Genomic DNA, 19181 nt, shown 5'->3' with positions numbered 1-19181 from the left:
AGGGTGGTGGGACACTGGCACAGGGTACCCGGAGAAGCTGTGGCTGTCCTATCGCTGGCTGTGTTCAAGGCCGGGTTGGAAGGCACTTGGAGCAACGTGCTCTAGTGGACCACTCTAAAACACCACCATAACACCCAGAAATACCCCTGAGAGACCTAAATAAAACCTCCAAACCACCTGCACAACACCTAATGGACACCCTAAAACATCCCCAGAGCCCCCAAAACACCACTGGCATCCCCCAAGCACCTCATGTCCTTGTCCTCCCCCTGCTGTGATGCTGTGGCCTGAAACAAACCCTAAACCCTAACCCCAAACCCTGACGTAAACCCCTGTTCCTGACCCTAATCCTCACTTGTTTTTATAATGTTATAATATTATAATAGAATGTAATGAAAATTATGCTGAAATAAAATAAAAAATGAAGTGTCCTGGGTTCAGCAGTAGCAGTCATTTTTCTCCTTCTTAGTAGCTGGTGCAGTGCTGTGTTTTGACTTTCAGCCTGAGAACAGCACTGATAACACCGATGTTTTTAGTTGCTGCTCAGTAATGTTTACTCTGACCCATGCCCTGGGATTAAGAGTCCCATGCTCTACTGACTGAGCTTGCCAGGCCACACGTTGGGCACCAAAAAGCACTGTCGTGGTTTAAGCTCAGTCAGCCATGCAGCTGCTCTCTCACATCCCCCCCTTCTTCCTCCCCAGTCCCGGAGGGATGGGGAAAAGAATGGAAAGAATGTAACTCCCACGGGTTGAGATAAGAACAGCCCAGTAACTACGGTACAACACAAACCACTACTGCTACCACCAGTAATGCTAATGATAAGGTGAGTAACAAGGGAAGAGTATACCACCTGCTGACCGATACCCAGCCCAGCACGAGCAGTGATCTAACCCTTCTGGGTAACTGCCCCCAGTTTATATAGTGGGCATGACGTGCTGTGGTACGGAATACCTCTTTGGCTAGTTTGGGTCAGGTGTCCTGTCTCTGCTTCCTCCTGGCTTCCCCTCCTCCCTGGCAAAGCATGAGACTCAGAAAGTCCTTGGTCAGAGTAAACATCACTGAGCAGCAACTAAAAACATTGGTGTTGTCAGCTCTGTTCCCAGGCTGAAGGTCAAAACACAGCACTGCACCAGCTACTAAGAAGGAGAAAAATGACTGCTGCTGCTGAACCCAGGACATAAATTCAAAAAAAACACAGATTCAGTAAAAAGAAAGAAACCTGCCTTTTTGCTCTTCCTTCTTCCTCTGTCTATTCCGTCTCTCCAAAGAAAAGATTCATTGAATCCTGGAATAACTCAGTTTGGAAAAGACCCCTGAACATTGTCTTGTCTGCCTACCCTGCTCAAGGCAGGGTTAACCGGGTGAGATCATTCAAAGGCTCTTCCTTTCCTGCTGTCATCCACCAAGCAGCTGAAAAGGCACTCCATCATATTAGACAGGGAGCTAATAAAGACAATCAACAGTGTTGGCCCAGCTGCTTGCACTGAGGGGTGTCACTGGTAAGTGGCTGCCAGGAGGAATCTACCACTGGTGACATTTGGGCTTGATCCACCAGCCCGCTTCCCACTCACTCCATCATTCGTTTCTTCAGCCCAGAGATCACCAACTGGCTATAAAGAGATTATTAATGATCCAGGTACAAAACATGCCCTTTTTTCCCCTACCCACACAGGTTTGGCAATCGCTTTCTTGTCCTACAAGCACCTAGAAGTGGCTGCAGGTGTATTTGGTCCATCACCTTCCAAGGGACTGGGCTGAATTGCCCAGCCTGGGATTACCAGGAGCCTCCTTCTTGCCCTTTGTGAGGAAAGGTTTGATGTCCGCCTTTTCCAAGGACCCCAGAAGCTCTCTGATGGCTCTGACACGTTTGAGGGCACAATCCAGAAAGGATGATGTGAGCGTTCGCCATGGGCCTGCCCAAGGCATGTGAGAAAAATCCCGCTGGGACACTGGGGGCTGTTCCTGGGGTCACACCCAGCAATGGCAGGGCCCTGGTGTCCACATCCGAGCTGTCCTCATGCACTCCTGTCATGGTTTAAGCTCAGCCTCATACACTCAGGGCTGTTCAGGGACACGAGTCCTCCCTGTGCACACACAGAGCCCTGCACTGCAGCAGCAGCGTCTCTCTGGCCTCCTGCTGCCACTGCCAGAGGCTGGAGGCACCTCAGCCCTGCGCTGTTGCCGCCCTGCCGCTCACCTGGGGGCCCAGCAGCACAAGGAATGGGAACGGGGACCTTGGCTCGAGGAAGCACATCCCAGTGCTGCATTCAGGTAGGTTCCCAAGGCACATTGCTATCAAAGGGAAGTGACCTCAAGACACTGTTAGACACGTAACTGCCCCCCAGGGGACCCCCAGTGACACCCCAGACCCATAACTGCCCCCCAAGGGACCCTCCTGTAACCCCCGGGACCCATAACTGCCCCCAAGTGACACCCCGGACCCATAACTGCCCCGCAAGTGACCACCCCATAACTCCCCAGACCCATAACTGCCTCCCAAGTCACCCCCCAGACCCATAACTGACCTGCAAGTGACCCCCCCATAACTCCCCAGACCCATAACTGCCCCTCAAGGGGTAACCCAGTGACTCCCCATACCCATAGCTGCCCCCCGAGGGATCCCCCCTGTAACCCCCCAGACCCGTAACTGCACCCCAAGTGACCTTCCAGACCTACAACTGCCCCCTAGGTTACTGCCAAGTGATCACCCAGACCCACAGCTGCCCCCAGGTGAACCCCCAGTCACTCCCCAGGCCCACAGCTGTCCCCCCAGTTACCACCCAGACCCACACCTATGCCTCAAGAGACCCCCGTCAGACCTACAACTGCCCCCCACGTTACCTGAAAGAGACCACTCAGATCATACTGCTCAGGCACTGGATTTGCAGCTGCTTTGCTGTGTTAGGAAATCGCAATGACTTTTGCCTAGCCAGAAGGATGGGTTTGTTTAGTTTGCCTCTTGGATCAGTCTGGAGTCAAGATCCTCGCCTCTTTGTATGCAGAGACAGAGCTTTGCACTCTGCAGCAGTGAGGATGCTGGGGAGGGGACGTGGTAAAAGGCAGATGCTCCATCCTGAACAGACTTAATGCCTTGTACACATAAACGTAATGAAACAGAAATGGAATCGTAGGAAGCACTCTAAGACACTCAGGTTCATCCCACAAGAAGGCTTCTTGTGCAAGCCCGGCTCAGAATAAATCTGACCTCCAGCCTTTAAGTGCTGCTTCCAGAAGAAACGGGAAAATGGTCAAGAAGGTTTTTAGAATTACTTCTTTTACTCATCTCGAGTGGAGCAAAAGACCCAGATTGTTGCTGAGATGTTCAAACCAACTGAACCTATCAGCTGTGTAACAGAAAGAGGTGCAGGGACACAGGGCTATGAAAAAAAATGTTGTGCTTTGGTTTGACTAACCCTAGGGTGATTGATGGAAGAATCCTCAGTGTCTGTATTTCAGGCAGCGTGCTTGCACCAGTCACACAGTGTTTATGATGAAGATTTCCTGTGCCACACGCCTGACAAATTACTTTGCCCTTTGAAACAGAGACAGAATATGTTTCACATGGTATCTGCAAACTATCATCAACAGTAATAAGAAGAGGACTTGATCTTAGAAAGTGCTGTGCTTATTCATCCCTGCAGATAGAAGAGATCATTCCAGTCTGTGCTGGGGGCTCCAGGTTTTAGTTAGGCCATAGTGCCTGCCCATCACAAATCCATGGATCTGGGTGACAATTCATTTTCAACTTACAATCAACCCAGGGAAGCAGGGAAATGAGGACCTGTTTAAGAAACTGGCAGCAGATGTCTGCATTCAAGACATGGTGCCATCTGAAGAAAAAGCCACATCACATCATGTCATTAAGACTGTCAAGAGGTTTTCAGTATTTTCCTGGTTAGGGTCTGCAGCAGCAAAGTCACTAGAAACACAGCAGCTGATAGCCACAGCTGCTGGTACTAATCCTTACAGACCAAAGGCTACGGAGAAGATACGAAGACAACTGGAGTGACTACCGACAACTAAACCTGGGCCAGAATGGCACTAAGTTAGCTTTCAGTAAAATTAAAAAGCTGCTATGAATTGTAGGTGTTGAAATCCTCCTGATTATGAACCCAGCCTAAGGGGGTGGTGAATATCCTGTCATCACTTGAAGCTACAGCGTTGCCCCAGAGAAGACATCTTTCTGAGGGTACCTGTGGAAAAATGACACCACTGCCATGTTAGAGCAGGTTATTATCTCTTGGGCTGAGCTTAGAGACAACAGTTAAGAGGCATCACTGTAAAAACTTGCTGCTCTTACATATATGCCCACACCTGCCACCGTTTAGGGTCTCGGGTGTGATGGATCTTTCACAGCTATGACACAAGCAGTAGTTACCAGCTAACTGCCCTAGTTAGCACTGGAACAAGATGCATATGCAGGTCCTGAGGATGCAGTGGTTGTTGTTGCAGGATGAAGAGGAACCTGAATTTGGTCATGTTTCCTGACACTGGTGAAAAAACCACAATTTACTTTTCCATTCTTACCCTTACTAACATATCTGGCACTCGAAGGAATCTATGGCTCATTTTGCCCATCATCTAACAATTACATGCAGTGCTAAAGGTATTGAACAAAAACCACAGAATCCCACAGAGGATGGGGCAGCCACAGCTCCTCTGGGCACCCTGTGCCAGCGCCTCAGCACCCTCACAGGGAAGACCTTCTGCCTAAGAGCTCAGCTCAGTCTCCCCTCTGGCAGGTTAAAGCCATTCCCCTTGGCCTGTCCCTACAGGCCCTTGTCCAAAGCCCCTCTCCAGGTTTCCTGGAGACCCTTTAGGCTCTGGAGTTGCTCTAAGGTCTCCCCTTAAGGAGCCTTCTCTTCTCCAGGCTGAACAAGCCCAGCTCTCTCAGCCTTGGATGTTTATCTCCTGGGCTGTGGGTGAAGGCCAATGATCCACAGAGGACGTGGATGGGAAATTCATCAAATATACTCTACTTTCACACACTGGTTTTTGTAGTCAAAGCAAAATGCAACGGTTTAAGAGCTTGATCTTGGAAGCAATCAAGACTGCTGCCATGTATGAAACAACTCACATGTCAGTAATGTTGTTTGGCTGCATCAAATTAAGTGCAGGTAGAGTTGGTGTATTTAAACATCTTGGTTAATTCTCTAAGTTCCTTACTGAAATGCACCCTCATGAAAATCGTCATGAAACGCAAACAAAAGTCTGGAGGCTCAAAGTTTCACATGAACGCATAAGAGAAGTTTTCACCTGGATTCAAAGCTCTTATTCAGACCTGATTTCATTTCTACAAGAGTATTCCTGCCTACTTCATGCTTCTCCTTCCCTGGAAGAGGGATTCCAAGTGGGCTCCAGCCCTGCCTGCACTTCCCCTGCTGGGTCAGGCCCCGCTTCCCGTGCGCTCCTGGCCCAGCCCAGCCCACCTCACCCCACTGCACCCCTGCTGTGCCCCCTGCCCACCCCGCTCCACCCCGCCCCACAGCCCTGACCCCCCCACTGCATCCCTGCTCCCGACCCCCTGCCCCCCGGCTCCAGCCCAGCCCAGCCCCTGCCCTTCCCACTCAATCCCTGCCACAGCCCCGCTCACCCCACTCCTGCCCGCCTCAATCCCGCCCCGATCCCAGCTCCATCCCGCCCCGATCCCGGCTCCATCCCGGCTCCATCCCGCCCTCTCCTCTCCACATCCCTCCACCCCCACAGGTTACCACAGACGCCGCGCGCCTGCCCCCTTCCCGCCCTCCCCTCCGTGGCGCCGCCTCTGACATCATCCCCCCGCGCCGCCCGGTGTCATGGCGGCCGTGCAGGCGGAGGGGAAGCCGGGGCCGGTTTCCTGCCGAGAAACCCCAAGTGCTGGAGCTCACCCGCGTCTGCCCCGGGAGCAGGGTCAGGCCCCACAGCTCTGCTCCTGCCAGCGCTGCCGAGCCCTGCACTCACTTGATGGTGCCATCAGAGCGCCCCACACACTGCAGCACGGGCTGGGCCATTGCTCTGGCTCCGGCAGAGGCACAAGTGCCTTTGGAAGTTGCCAGCGAACAACAAGAGCTGAGAAGCAGCTGCAGAAGGGCTCTGCTGTGGGGCTGAAAGCCAAGGGTGGTGCCGGGGAAAGGAGAGACTGCAGAGCCTCAGCCCTTGGGCTTCCTTCAGAGGAGGTGGCGGTGCTGCCCTTGATCCTGGCTGTTCTCCGGGCCTCACCTGCCCTCAGCGGTCTCCAGTGGCCTCTGGCGAGGCCAGCAGCAGAGACAGGATGTTCTGCACAAATGTCTGCACCTGCTCCTGGGCCTGACTCAGTGCTGAGAGCTCTTCTGCAGCCAAATGCAGATCGTACTTTACAGTCAGACAGTCACAGCGTGGTGTGGGGTGGAAGGGACCTTAAATCCCCATAGGGATTCAGATCATCCCACAGGCAGAGCATCCCATAGGTGTTCAGAGCATCCCCCAAGCAGGGCATCCCACAAGGATTCACAGCATCCCAGAAGCAGACCATCACATAGGGGTTCCAAGCATCCCAAAAGCAGAGCATCCCATAGGGATTCAGAGCATTCCACAGGCAGAGTATCCCATAGGGATTCAGATCATCCCATGAGCAGATCATCCCATAACGGTTCAGGGCATCCCATAGAGCTCCAGAGCATGCCAGAGGGATTCACAGCATCCCACAAGCAGATCATCCCACAGGGGTTCAGAACATCCCATAGAGCTCCAGAGCATGCCAGAGGGATTCACAGCATCCCACAAGCAGAGCATGCCATAGGGATTCAGAGCATCCCACAGGGCTCCAGAGCATCCCACAAAGCAGAGCACCCCACAGAGATTCACAGCATCCCACAACCACAGCATCATACAGAGCTCCAGAGCATCCCACAGGGATTCAGATCACCCCACGCGCATCAGAACGCCCCCATCTCCCCATGGAACCCCCCATCGACCCCCCCCCGACCCGCCCCCCTCCCCATGGACCTCACCCCATGGAACCTGCCTCTCTATGACATCAGCCCCAGCTCCAAGGGACCTGCATCCAGCACCCGTATCCCTGGGGCAGTTGCGCTTTGGGTGCAGTGGTGCTTGCAGCTCCTTGGTTGCAGCTCCTTGGAAGCAGCTCCTTGGTGTCACTCTTAGCGGTGGTGGCAGCGATGGCTTTGCTCCTTGTCATCATCCTGCTGGCCTCGGCCTGGCTGGTGCAAGGCTCCTGGGACAGCTGTGGGTGAGTGGCTCCAGGCTCCGGGGCTCCTGGTATTCCATAGGGAGATGCTGCCGCTCCCAGCCACGGTCACACCAATGGGGAGGTGGGATGTGGGGAGCCCCACTTGCTTGCCATCACCCCATGTGGTGGCACAGCCCAGCTATGGGTCACCCCATAGGGTCCTTTGTCCTGCAGCACCCTATGAGGCAGGATGATGCTCATCTCTGGGACACCCCATAGGGTCCCTTGTCCCTGCAGCACCCAATGGGGCACGACAATGCTCGCCCTGCATCCCTAACCATCAAGTGTTGGGCTTCTGCTTCCAGAGGGACCTGCGGTACCCGTCCCATGGCTGATTCTTATGGGATGTCGCGCATTGTCGGAGGCATGGATGCGCACCAGGGCGCCTGGCCATGGATTGTCAGCATCCAGTTCCCCACAGCCACCGGATTCTCGCACATCTGCGGGGGGTCCCTCATCACCCCTCAATGGGTCCTCACGGCCGCTCACTGCTTCGTCGGGCAAAAGTAAGGGGGAGAAGGGATTCCAGCCGTAGGGAATAGCCAAGGAGCAGCTCCCATCCCGTCCCGTTCCCCATCCTGGATGCACTGGGAAGAGCGCTCAGGAGAAGGCTGATTCCAGCTTGACAGCCCTTGAGCCTAAGGCACGCTGGCGCAGTGCTTTCCTTTGGGAAGCAGCAGGAATGTGGCTCCTTCCCATCCCTCTTCTCCATAAAATGGATTAGAATAGATTAAAATGGAATGTTATGGAATGAGATGGAATGGAATGCAATAGAATGCAATGGTTATGGATCATGGAGTGGGGTGGGTTGGAAAGGAGCTTGAGATCATCCATTTCCAACCCCTTGCCATGGGCAGGGATGCCTTCCATAGAGCTGCTTGCTCCAAGCTGGCCTGCAGCACTGCCAGGGATGGAGATCCAAACCTTCTCCATCCATGCCATCCCAGTGCCCCAGCACCCTCTTAGGGAATCCCTTCCTTATCTCCAGCCTGCAATTCCCTGTGGGAACCCATCAGCCCTTGTCCTATGGCTCCAATCCCTGCTCTTCCACTCCCTCCCAGCTTCACCAAGGATTGGTTCGTGATGGTCGGAATCACGGACCTGGCTTGGGCCAATGCCGAGACCCAGAAGCGTTGGATACGGCAGGTCGTGGTCCATGAATATTACACGGGCATCTCCGGCGGCTTTGACATTGCCTTGGTGGAGCTGGACCAGCCAGTGCAGTGCGGGTACCACGTGCAGCTGGCCTGCATACCCGATGCGACGCTCAGGTTATCCCAGCTCTCCGAGTGCTTCATCAGCGGATGGGGCGCAAGGGAGGCCAGAAGTGAGTGCCCGATGGCCCCGTTGGCCTTGGAATGCTGGGCCATGGATTCATGGAATGGGATGGAAGGGAGGGTAAAGCTCATCCAGGTCTATTGGAGATTGCTCCAACTGGGGATGGAGCATCCCAGCCTTCTCCATCCAGCCCTTCCCAGTGTCCCACCACTTCCTTCTCTCCAGCCTGAGCATCCCTGGTTGAGTTGGAACCCATCACCCCTTGTCCCATCGCTGAAGGTCCCTCCATGTCCTCCTTTTGTTGAGGATACAGAGCAAAGGGGATGCAGCCCAGGACATGGGGGGATGTTGATGGCTCCCATTGAGCTTCTCAGCCCCCAATACCCCCAAAGCCAGTCCTTGTGCCCCCAGTCCTGACCCCCTTTGTGTCCCCACAGCGGGGGCATCGTCCCCATCAGCCCTGCAGGAGGCCAAGGTCCGCCTCATCGATGTCAAGCTCTGCAACAGCAGCCAATGGTACCGAGGGGCCATCAAGAGACACAACCTCTGTGCTGGGTACCCGCAGGGTGGCATCGACACCTGCCAGGTAGGGATGTGCCACTGGGGCTCCCTTCTCCTCTCCCATCTGCATGGCCCTGCTCTGCATCCCCCCTTATCCTAACTTCGGAAGCGCATCCGCCTCCTGATCCATCATCCCTGCGCGGAGACCATGGAGGTTGGAGCTTTAAGAGCATTGAGATTCCACCACTAAACCATGTCATGAGCATGGATTCATGGAATGGGTTAGGTTGGGAAGGAGTTTAAAGCATCCAGTTCGAAGCTAGGGACAGGGACGCCTTCCATTAGACCAGGTTCCTCCAAGCCCCATCCATCCTTCTCCATCCAACCCATGCCGGTGTCCCACCACCCTCATAGGAAACAACTCCTTATCTCCAACCCAAACTCCCCTGTTCCGGTTGGAACCCGTCACCCCTCGTCCTATGGCTCCAATCCATGCTGAAGGACCCTCTCCCCACCCAAATGATGAAGGAGAGCCCTTCCATCCCCATAGGGTGACAGTGGTGGTCCCCTCCGACATTGCCATGGCCACCCATCCCCATCCTCATCCTCTCTCCTTCTCCTCCACAGGGTGACAGTGGCGGTCCCCTCTGCTGTTCCCATGTCGACCCATCCCCATCCTCATCCTCTCTGTTTCTCCTCCATAGGGTGACAGCGGTGGTCCCCTCATGTGCCGGGACAAGCGTGCCAACTTCTTCTGGGTTGTGGGGCTGACGAGCTGGGGCCGTGGCTGTGCCAGGGCCAACCATCCGGGGGTCTACACCTCAACGCAGCACTTCCATGAGTGGATCCTCTACCAGCTGGGGATGTTCCGCTCCGCGGGAGCCTCTGCCACGCCCCCGACATGGAGCCACCAGCACGTCTCCCATACTCCCATCCAGGAGACAATGCCGGCGCCCACGGCCTCCAGCATCAGTGGCTTCTGCTCCTTCCCAGTTCGGGTGCTGGTGGAATTCACCACTCGGGTGCGGGAGTTACTGCAGGCTCTAGGGGGGAAGAAGACTTGAGGAGCGGCATCGCTTGCAGTTGTCTCGAACTTCGATAAAGTTGCCTTGTTTTCCCATAGAGAGGATGCTTTGCACGCCCACGTCTTCTTCTGGTCCATGGGGATGGATGGGGATGAGGGATGGAGGGCAGGGAACAGTGTGAAGCAGGAGCTGGGAATCAGGGAATCAGCCAGGTTCGGAAAGACCTTCAGGAGCATCAAGTCCAATCATTGCCCTACCATTAAGCCATGGCATGAAGAAGGAGGGGGGACAGCTTCCATTAGACCACATTGCTCCAAGCCCCATCCATCATCCTTCTCCATCCAACCCATCCCAGTTCCTTATCTCCATCCAACCCTCACTTCCTTATCTCTAACCTGAACTTCCCTGTTGTGGAGGATTGGCTTGTCAAAAAAGGTCAAAAGGTTACGTTCCCATCAACGAGCTGAAACAAGACATCTGTGTAGAACATGGTGCAAACCTCTCACGCCAGATAATGAGGAAATGAAGGACACCGGCAAACAGCAACATACTATGACCAATCACAGCCAAGGCCACTAAGTGATAAGTGCATGAGAAGGAGGATGGTGGGGGTGTGCACAGTGTAGCTGCAAAAGTATAGAGCTTACACAATGCCTTATTTGTGCCAGAACCAATCAAGTGCCTGGTATTTGCATATTCACTGTTATATTAACCGAAGGTAGAAGCCCAATAAACGAAGCTTGCTGGTAACTCATATTGAGTCGTCCAAGTCTTCCTTTCACGACACCCTGTTGTAGTTGGAACCCATCTCCCCTTGTCCTATGGCTCCAATCCATGCTGAAGGCTCCTCTCCACGCCCAAATGATGAAGGAGAACCCAGCCTTCCATGCTTCTGTTTCATCCCTGCATCCAGCTGGAGCATCCTGCTTCCAGGCTTGGGATCTTCACTTAGGACCTAACAAGCTTCAAGGCTGTATCCATCTGTCCTGGGTTCAGCAGTCGCAGTCATTTTTCTCCTTCTTAGTAGCTAGTGCAGTGCTGTGTTTTCATTTTTTGGCCTGGGAACAGTGCTGATAACGCCGATGTTTTCAGCTGCTGCTCAAATGTTTGGTCTGCCCAAGGACTTTGTGAGCCTCCTGCTCTGCCAGGGAGGAGGGGAAGCTGGGAGGAAGCAGAGACAGGACACCTGACCTAAGCTGACCAAAGAGGTGTTCCATACCACAGCACGTCATGGGCAGGATTCAATGCGGAGTTACCCGGAAGGGCAGGGACTGCAAGGTTGGACGAGTATCGGTGGGTGCTCAGCTGGGGGGAGTGGGGCGAGTTATTGGTCGGCTGGTGTTGAGGTGTTGTATTCTTTCCTCTTGTTATTTCCTTCATCATTATTATTATTGGTGGTAGCAGTAGTGATTTGTGTTATACCTTAGATACTAAACTGTTCTTATCTCAACCCGTGGGGGTTGCATTCTTTTCGATTCTCCTTTCTGTCCCTCTGGGAGCAGGGGGAGGGCAAGAAGTAGGGGGAGTGAGAGAGCGACTGTATGATTTATGGGTGACTTTGTTTAAACCACATGTGTGATCATTTTGTGGAGTAGCCTGCCTGTCAGCAGAACACTTGCGTACCCAGCAACCTCCCTGGCACTCTTACAGACACCAGGTCCTGCTGCATTCCCCAAGGTGGAACTGGACGTCTGCAATAAAGGAGCTCCCATGTACAGGATGGAACCAAAAGCAGCCTTGGAGGAGACAAAACAGGGAAGCCAGGGTCAGCAGACTACCTCCCAGGAAAGGTAAGGCAGCCTGCCCATGTCTCCTCCTCTGCTTTGCAACTACCAGCCTTTGAGCCTCCCTGCTTTCTGTTGGGGCTTCTGAGAACACACGACCACCTTAGCGCAGTGACCAGCCACAGAACAGCAGGCCTGCTCTCCTGCCTTGGCCCAAAGCTGAGCAGAGGGAGGCCAAGGAGCACATCTTTGCCTCTCCACTAGCTCAGCTATTGAAAGCTGACACTTGCTCACACATGACGAGCTGTTGGGAAGGCATAAGCAGACCCTGGATCAGACCTTTCTCGTGCACTGGGGATCAGGGGGCAGAGTAGGGGTATCCAGCAATGTCTGGCTGTGACTAGAAGGGTTCTAGACTTGGAACCAATTCCAGTGCCAGCTCAGCTCCAGCCATGAGCTTGCCCTGCCACATGGAGTGGGCATGTCACTCCAGTTTCCATCAGAGACTAGATTTTTCCTTTGAGTGGCCTTCTAAAACCCCTTGAAGGATGTATTTTATCTGCCCCTTAGCTCTGTCTATCTTGCTTTTACCTTCCTCCCCAAAAAACGGAGAGATGCCAGTCAGTACTGCGGCAGATCACTAGCAATGTCCTAATAACACCAGAGGTTTCAAACGTGCCACTGGGACCTGGGGACTTTAGCTAAAGGTGCTGTCATGGTTTAGGACAGCTGGTAGCTCAGAAGCACACAGCCGCTCACTCACTCTCCTTCCTATTCCCCCCCTTGGCTCTCGGAGGAAAGGGGAGGAGAATGGAAAGAATGTAACTCCCATGGGTTGAGATAAGAACAGTCCAGTAGCTAAGGTATAACACAAAACCACTACTGCTGCCACCAGTAATAATAATGCTAATGTGAATAACAAGGGGGGAGAATCCAGTTGCTCACCACCCATCAACTGATACCCAACCTGCCCTGAGCAGGGATCTGGGCCTCCCGATGGACTCCTCCCAGTTTCCCCCTGGGGCGGCTGTGGGGTCTCTGTGCCCCCCTGAAGGATAGAGGGATGCGGGCAGGGGAAGGGAAGGGCAGCACAAGAGATGTGACCAAATCGGGGAGTGTCACAGACCGGGTCACAGAGGGCGCCGCTGTGACCCTGCCGCCAAGGGCAGGAAGCACAGGGCGTCCGGTGCAGGCTGGCCCTGGAGCTGGGATAGTCCTTGTGCCAGGAGCTGTCCTGCTGTCGGGAACCTTATCTGCAGCTCTCTTTGTACCCCGTCCGGTTGCACTGGGCTACCTCCATCTGCCATGGCCCTCAGTGCGGAGCGAGGGCACTTGCTGGATCTGACGCTGCATACCTGAAGGGAAATGGACTTGGAGCTGTGCCTCACTGTGCTTCACAGGGGAATGGTTCAGAGAAGTCATCCTTGTGGGGATAAGGGCCTTGTTAATGACCAATGGTAATTAATCAGGGACTGAATTAAAATCAAATGGGAATCCAATGGTGATTTAGCAATAATTAACTTTCAATTCAACTGTTAATTGACAATGATTTGAAGATGATACAAATGATAATTTAGATGATGACTTAGACAATGAGTTTGCCTCCCAATATCTGTTTGATGCCTACAGGAAAGCTGGAGGGGGATTCTTTACAAGGGCATGTAGTGATCAGACAAGTGGGAACGGCTTTAAGTTGCCAAAGGGGGGTGAATAAGATGAGACCTTAGGAGGAAGCTCTTCCCTGTAAGTGTGGTGGGACACTGTCACAGGCTGCCCAGAATGGAATCCATCTGGGACACTGGGTGCCCAGAGGAGCTGTGGCTGCCCCATGGCTGGCCGTGTTCAAGGCCCGGTTGGACACAGGGGCTTGGAGCAAGCTGCTCTAGTGGAAGGTGTCCGTGCCTGTGGCAGGGGTTGGAGCTAGATGAGCTTTAAGGTCCATCCCAACCCAAAGCATTCCATGCTTCTGTGACACCCTCAAGTACCCAGCGCTGCCGGGTGGCAGGAGCTGCCCCTCAGGAGCTGTGCGCTAACGTCTCCTTTCTCCTGCAGGCCACACGCTCCCTCCCTGCTGCTCCGCTGACCTCAGGCCGGCGTCAGAGCGACTCGTCTCGGCCATGGGCTGCACCGTGTGCCTGACGGTTCCACCGCTGCAGGGAGGCAGAGCTGTCATCTGGGAATACAAAACTGCCCAGCAGGAGGGAGCCATCCTCACTTATGCTTTTGATGGAGCCAGCACCACCGCTCCCCCTACGAGAGCCACTTGAGGTTCAACAGAACAAACTTCTCGCTGCAGATGGTGCTGCAGTGGGGGGACAACTGGCTCTAGCGCTTCAGGTCCCAGCTGGAGGCCATGGGCTGGCTGCAGCTGCACGTTGTGGGTGAGTGATGAGATAGAAACATTCCTCCTCCACAGCCAGAGAGCTTGAAGGTGCTCTGGGTCCGAGACCTGGGGAACTGTGGCTTTGAACGCTGACAGTCACTCCATGTCTCCCAGAACCACTTTCCAAGGCAAAAACTGTGCACAACTCATCCGTGAAGTTAGATTTTTGCTTGGAGGGTGTTTGGTGGGGATAAATTCAGTCTGGGTGCAGACACTGTGGATTCTCTTCTGCAGAGATGCAGCAAATGTGGTGCTGCCCATGATGCTGGCAAGCATTGCCGTGGGCTCGCTGGCAGGTGAGTGCTAGGCCTGGTTCTTGCCCTGGCTTTTTGGCCACTGCAGTGGGTGCTGCATGCGAGGAGGGATGTGGGAAGAGGCTCTGTGCTGGCTGAGGTGACACGGTCATGCTGGGACCTGTGTTTCCCCCGGGAGCCCTGTGGCAGGGACTGGGGCTTTGCCACTGCTGTCCTTGCAAAGCAGGTCATCCCCTATCCAAGGAGGTTGTGTTATTCTCTGCTCCTTTCCAACTTCTGCCTAGGACAGCCCTTAGCTGCAGCCCAGCAGTGCTACTCTGCCTCTCTTTTGCTGCAGGGACTCGGTCCAACGTTTCCTGTATTCCAGACTGGGAAATGCTCTGTGTGCTCTGGGAAAGCCCTTTCAATCCTCCTTTCGAGGTCATCCTCTCCTCAACATGCTACAGATTCCTGAATCCTAGAATCCCAGACTGGCTTGAGCTGGAAGGGACCTTAAAGCTCACCAGTTCCAACCCTTGCCACGGGCGGGGACACCTTCCACTAGAGCAGGTTGCTGCAAGTCCCTGTATCCAACCTGGCCTTGGACACTGGCAGGGATGGGGCAGCTACAGCTTCCTAGGGCACCCTGTGAGGGCTGGGGCATCCCCGTCACCACAGGGCACACAGGGAGGGTGTTTGAGTCTGTGTTTGAGTCTGCTTTGATTGTCCAGAAGAGTTTGTGAGGGTGTGTTCTGTGACAGCACTGCTGCTGCCTTTGGAGCTGTGCCCCCCATGTCCCTCCTGTCCCCTCTCCCTTCTCCTCATGGACTCTCTGTGCCCAAGGCTGCAACCCAGGGGCAGGTTCTCTAGGCTCCTGGCCTCCTCCTCTGCTGCTGGAGCTGAGCCAGAGCCCTCGGCCTTTGCTCGCCCCCCCCATCCCTTGGGTGTTTCTGGGCCCGCAGGAGCGCTGGGACAGAGGGGGCTCTCTCCATGCGGTTCAGTGTCTATGAAAGAGGCGACTTGAACATGAAAGTGCTTTTTGTTCCGTCAGGGCCAGTGTGAATAGGTCACAGGAAGAGCCATGCTCAGCAAAAGCCCATTCTACTATGAGAGGGTGGTGGGGGTGTACAGGCCCAACTGACTGTATGGTTTTAATTCCTGTATTAGGTAGTTCCTGCTTCCTCATGCTCTAGATTCCATTCCCATGGTTTTCCCTTTCGTAACAGTGAGTACAGTGGGCAAGCAATGATAGAGAATCCAGGGCCATGTTCCCTCCAGTGTCCTGGAGGACCCCACAAGCTGTTGTAATTCCTTCCTAGACTGGGGCATCTGCCCTTGTTTTGTTTTTCTGAAGGTGTCTGCAGCAATCACTGCGCTGCTGCTATCCACCAAGTACCCCCCGATTTGACTGGTTTCTGCTTGGTTTCTGACATTCTTTAGGTGGAACTTCAACTTCTGCACCACGGGGTGCTCGCCACGCTGTGGTTGCTGTAGTTCTTCGGGGCAATCTCCTCTGATTAAGACATCATCTATATATTGGTACATTTTCGCCTTCTGAGGAAGTGAGAGTTTTGTGGTGTTCATGGGAGGGAGCTGAGTCCCCTTCCAGTTCCCTGAATCCCTTCCTTCAGCAGGGGTAAAGGAGCTCCCAGCCTGTCCTGGCCTGCCTGTACTGTTTGATGAGGGGACAAGAAAAAGGCTGCCCACAGCTGTTGATGTGTCACCTTCCCTGGAGGTATTTAAAAGCCATGTAGATTTGGGACTTGTGGACATGGCTTAGTGCTGGACTTGAGAGTGGTTAACGCTTGGACTCGATCTTAAGGGTCTTTTCCAACATAAATGCTCTGTGTGCTCTGGGAAAGCCCGAGAGTCCCCTTTCAATCCTCCTTTCAAGGTCATCATGATTCTACAAAATCTTGATTTTTAGATCAAACTCTGTCTCTCAGCTGAGAAATGACACTGCAGGAAGGCAGTGTGTCCCCCAGCTGAGGGATGGAACATCGCTGCTTTTTAAGGCATGAATGCATGATTACAATTCTTAGTGAAAAGCAGAAAAGATTTATTAATTATGCTGGCACCTATTGGATAAGCTTTTCTGAATGAGATCTATACTCCCTGCTGAAGGGTGAAACCTAGACAGATAAGAAAAAGGCAGTAATGAGCGTAGGTTGGCCCAGTTCCAGAGCTAGGTAACACAGCCGAAACACAGTAAAACAAAACTACCAGCTTAACCTCACAGTAATGCTAGCAGTATTAGAGAGTCTTCAGCAGAGGTGCACTGACACTGAGGAGGTTACTGAATTTTAATTTCTTTTTTTAATCAAATGTATCTAGAGTCATCATCCCTGAATAGCAAAACATATCAATTGCCAACCAGAAGATCATGCACAAAAGACAAAAGGTCACGCTCCTCAAAGTCTGAGAGGCTTTATGCATGCTCGTGCCACATTCTTCAATCTTCAAAGGGGGTCATTCATATCAATTCAGTAAAGACAGTAACGTGTGAATCTGATGCTACTCTGACCCCTCTTCCACCTTCAAAAGCAACTCTAAAAGCTTAATCAGTAAAACTGAAGCAAAAAGGCACCTCCACTCCTGCCAAACAGACAGCCTGTGCCTGAACTCAATTTTCAAAACAGAGGCATCGCTGTATGTTAGCCACTTTAATCGATTCAAGTTTATTTTCAGAATATACATCTACTTCAGTGAACTGCAAAGCACAAACAGAATAAAAATGCTGACAGAGACAGCAGCCTGTAGGTGATACAGACAACTGAAAAAACAAACTTAACAGATTATAAGAATAACTTTATTTTCATAGCAGATGAAGGGGTTTTCCTTCATAATTTGCCATAACAGGAAGAACAATAATGCTTGTAAAACTACTAATCCAGAAATCCATCCTATTTGTCCATCATATTTGAAAAATCGTGGCAGTCGGGTGAAGTTCCCGACAAGTGGAAAAAGGGTAATATAACCCCATTTTCAAGAAGGTATCGCTACGTCTGGGCGTGAGGCGCAGAACTCCTATTGGCGGGGGGGTTGAGCTTAATTTGTGTTTGAAGGCGGCTTGCGGGCAGCGCAAAGGTAAGCACAGGGCACATGGGGAAGGACGGATGGACACTGCAGCTCTCCTGGCTCTGCCCTGAGCTACAAAGAGCTGAGAACTTCTCCCTGCCTAGATACTCTTCAGGTTTTCGGTCATACAAAGAATGGTTTACGCCCCAAATAAAAACCCTCAGCAGTGATATGCCAGTAAATAAATAACACAGTCAAAATGATTCTGAGGCCCTGTTGAGCCTGTCTTGTGCTGCCCAGACTCATCCGAGTCATGAGTGCCAGTACTGAACTTTACAGACAAGTTGGATTTCATCTGACGTCCCTTCTGAACATCAGAGCTGGGCAAAGCACTGCTTCAGAGCAAAGCTGACGCCAAGGCAGCACATGGGCAGAGGTCCTGCTCCTCACAGCACACTCAGCCAGCACAAACCAGAGAAAGGAAATGCATTTCAGCTGGGGGGATTTCTATGAGAAATGCAGTGGATTTGCTTGGAGGAGCCTGTCATAATTCTTCCCTGCCCTTTCCTTCTTTGAACAGGCTCCATGCCCACAGGCAGCACATGTCAATGGCAGCTCCATCACCCAGTTCCTCCTCCTGCCATTTGCAGACACCCAGATGCCAGCTCTGCAGCTTCTGGCTGCCCCTGGGCACCTCCCTGGCTGCGCTCCTGGGCAACGGCCTCATCATTGAAACAAGGAGGCAGGAAAGCACAAAATGGAATCGGTTCTAAGTAATGTGAAGTTTGATGGCTTTGTAATGGAAAGTAACTGCGGTGCTCGGAGGCAGTTGACATAGTTGTAGGTCCTTAGGAGCTTAGTACAAAAAGTGTAAGAAAAGCAGAATAGAGAAACAGGACCTGGGGGTGGGGAGTATCCGGGACTAGCAGATGTCCGGGATGGGCACAGTTAAACTAAGTGGTAAATAGAAGGACAGGGTAATTGCTATGTTTGTGGTGTTAATGAACCCATGAAACACTTACTGGGGAGCAATATGGTGATACCCTTTAGGAGGACCTATCCCCCGTGTGTCTCCCAGTGCGGCAATAAAGAATAGCTGCTTGCCAACTTCAACTTTGTTGGCGAGTTTGTTCCTGGAGTTTTCTCCGAATCAACCCCCAATGACTCCGCAAACCCCCAACTGCCCCCCAAGTGACCCCTAAGTGACTTCCCAGACCCACAACTGCCCCAAAGTGACCCCAAGTGACACCCCAGACCAACAACTGTCCCCTCAAATGACCCCCGAGTGACTCCACAGACCCACAACTGCCCCCAAAGTGACCCAAATCTGCCCTGCAAGTGACACCCATAGAGCCAGAACGCCCCCAAGTGACACCCTGCACCCACAACTGCCCCCAGTGACTCCCCAGTCACCCCCAGACCCTGAACTGCCCCCAAGAGAACCCCAGTGACCCACACACCCACAACTGCCCCCAAAGTGTCTTGCCCAGGAGCACAACTGCAGCCAAATTCCCCCAAGTGAACTCCCCAAACCCATAACTACACCCCCAAATGACCCCGTGCCCCACATCTGCCCCCCAAGTGGCTCTGATGTGAACACCCAGACCCACAACTGCCCCACCAAGTGACCCCCCAGACCCACAATGCCTCACAAGTGACTCCCACGTGACCACCCAAACCCACAACTGCCCCCCAAGCGAACCCCCATACCCACAACTGCCTCCCATGTGACCCCCCCCAGATCCACAACTACTCTCCAGGTGACCCCTGAGTGACTCTCCAGACCCACAACTGCACACCCAGTGATAC

The 19181-nt window shown here is 53.1% G+C and overlaps 1 protein-coding gene across 1 annotated transcript; it reads left to right on the top strand.

Moving 5' to 3' along the window:
• The first annotated feature begins 7537 nt into the window (after positions 1-7537).
• Positions 7538-10053, top strand: LOC136006212 (acrosin-like). The gene is made up of 4 exons (XM_065664261.1): positions 7538-7716; positions 8272-8537; positions 8926-9074; positions 9694-10053. The coding sequence occupies exons 1-4, from the start codon at positions 7538-7540 to the stop codon at positions 10051-10053; spliced, it is 954 nt and encodes a 317-aa protein (XP_065520333.1).
• The last annotated feature ends 9128 nt before the right edge of the window (positions 10054-19181 follow it).

This window comes from Lathamus discolor, unplaced genomic scaffold (assembly GCF_037157495.1).
Source record: "Lathamus discolor isolate bLatDis1 unplaced genomic scaffold, bLatDis1.hap1 Scaffold_103, whole genome shotgun sequence".
Classification (NCBI taxonomy): Eukaryota; Metazoa; Chordata; class Aves; order Psittaciformes; family Psittacidae; genus Lathamus; species Lathamus discolor.
This window is presented reverse-complemented; position numbering and strand designations above follow the sequence as displayed.

What these genes read in the sequence shown, in the direction of transcription:
- LOC136006212 (XM_065664261.1), top strand. Translation starts at nt 7,538, where the DNA reads ATGGCTGATTCTTATGGGATGTCGCGCATTGTCGGAGGCATGGATGCG. An exon ending in GGGCGCAAGGGAGGCCAGAA is followed by an intron (nt 8,538 to 8,925) that starts GTGAGTGCCCGA and finishes GTGTCCCCACAG; the next exon opens with CGGGGGCATCGTCCCCATCA. An exon ending in GTGGCATCGACACCTGCCAG is followed by an intron (nt 9,075 to 9,693) that starts GTAGGGATGTGC and finishes TCTCCTCCATAG; the next exon opens with GGTGACAGCGGTGGTCCCCT.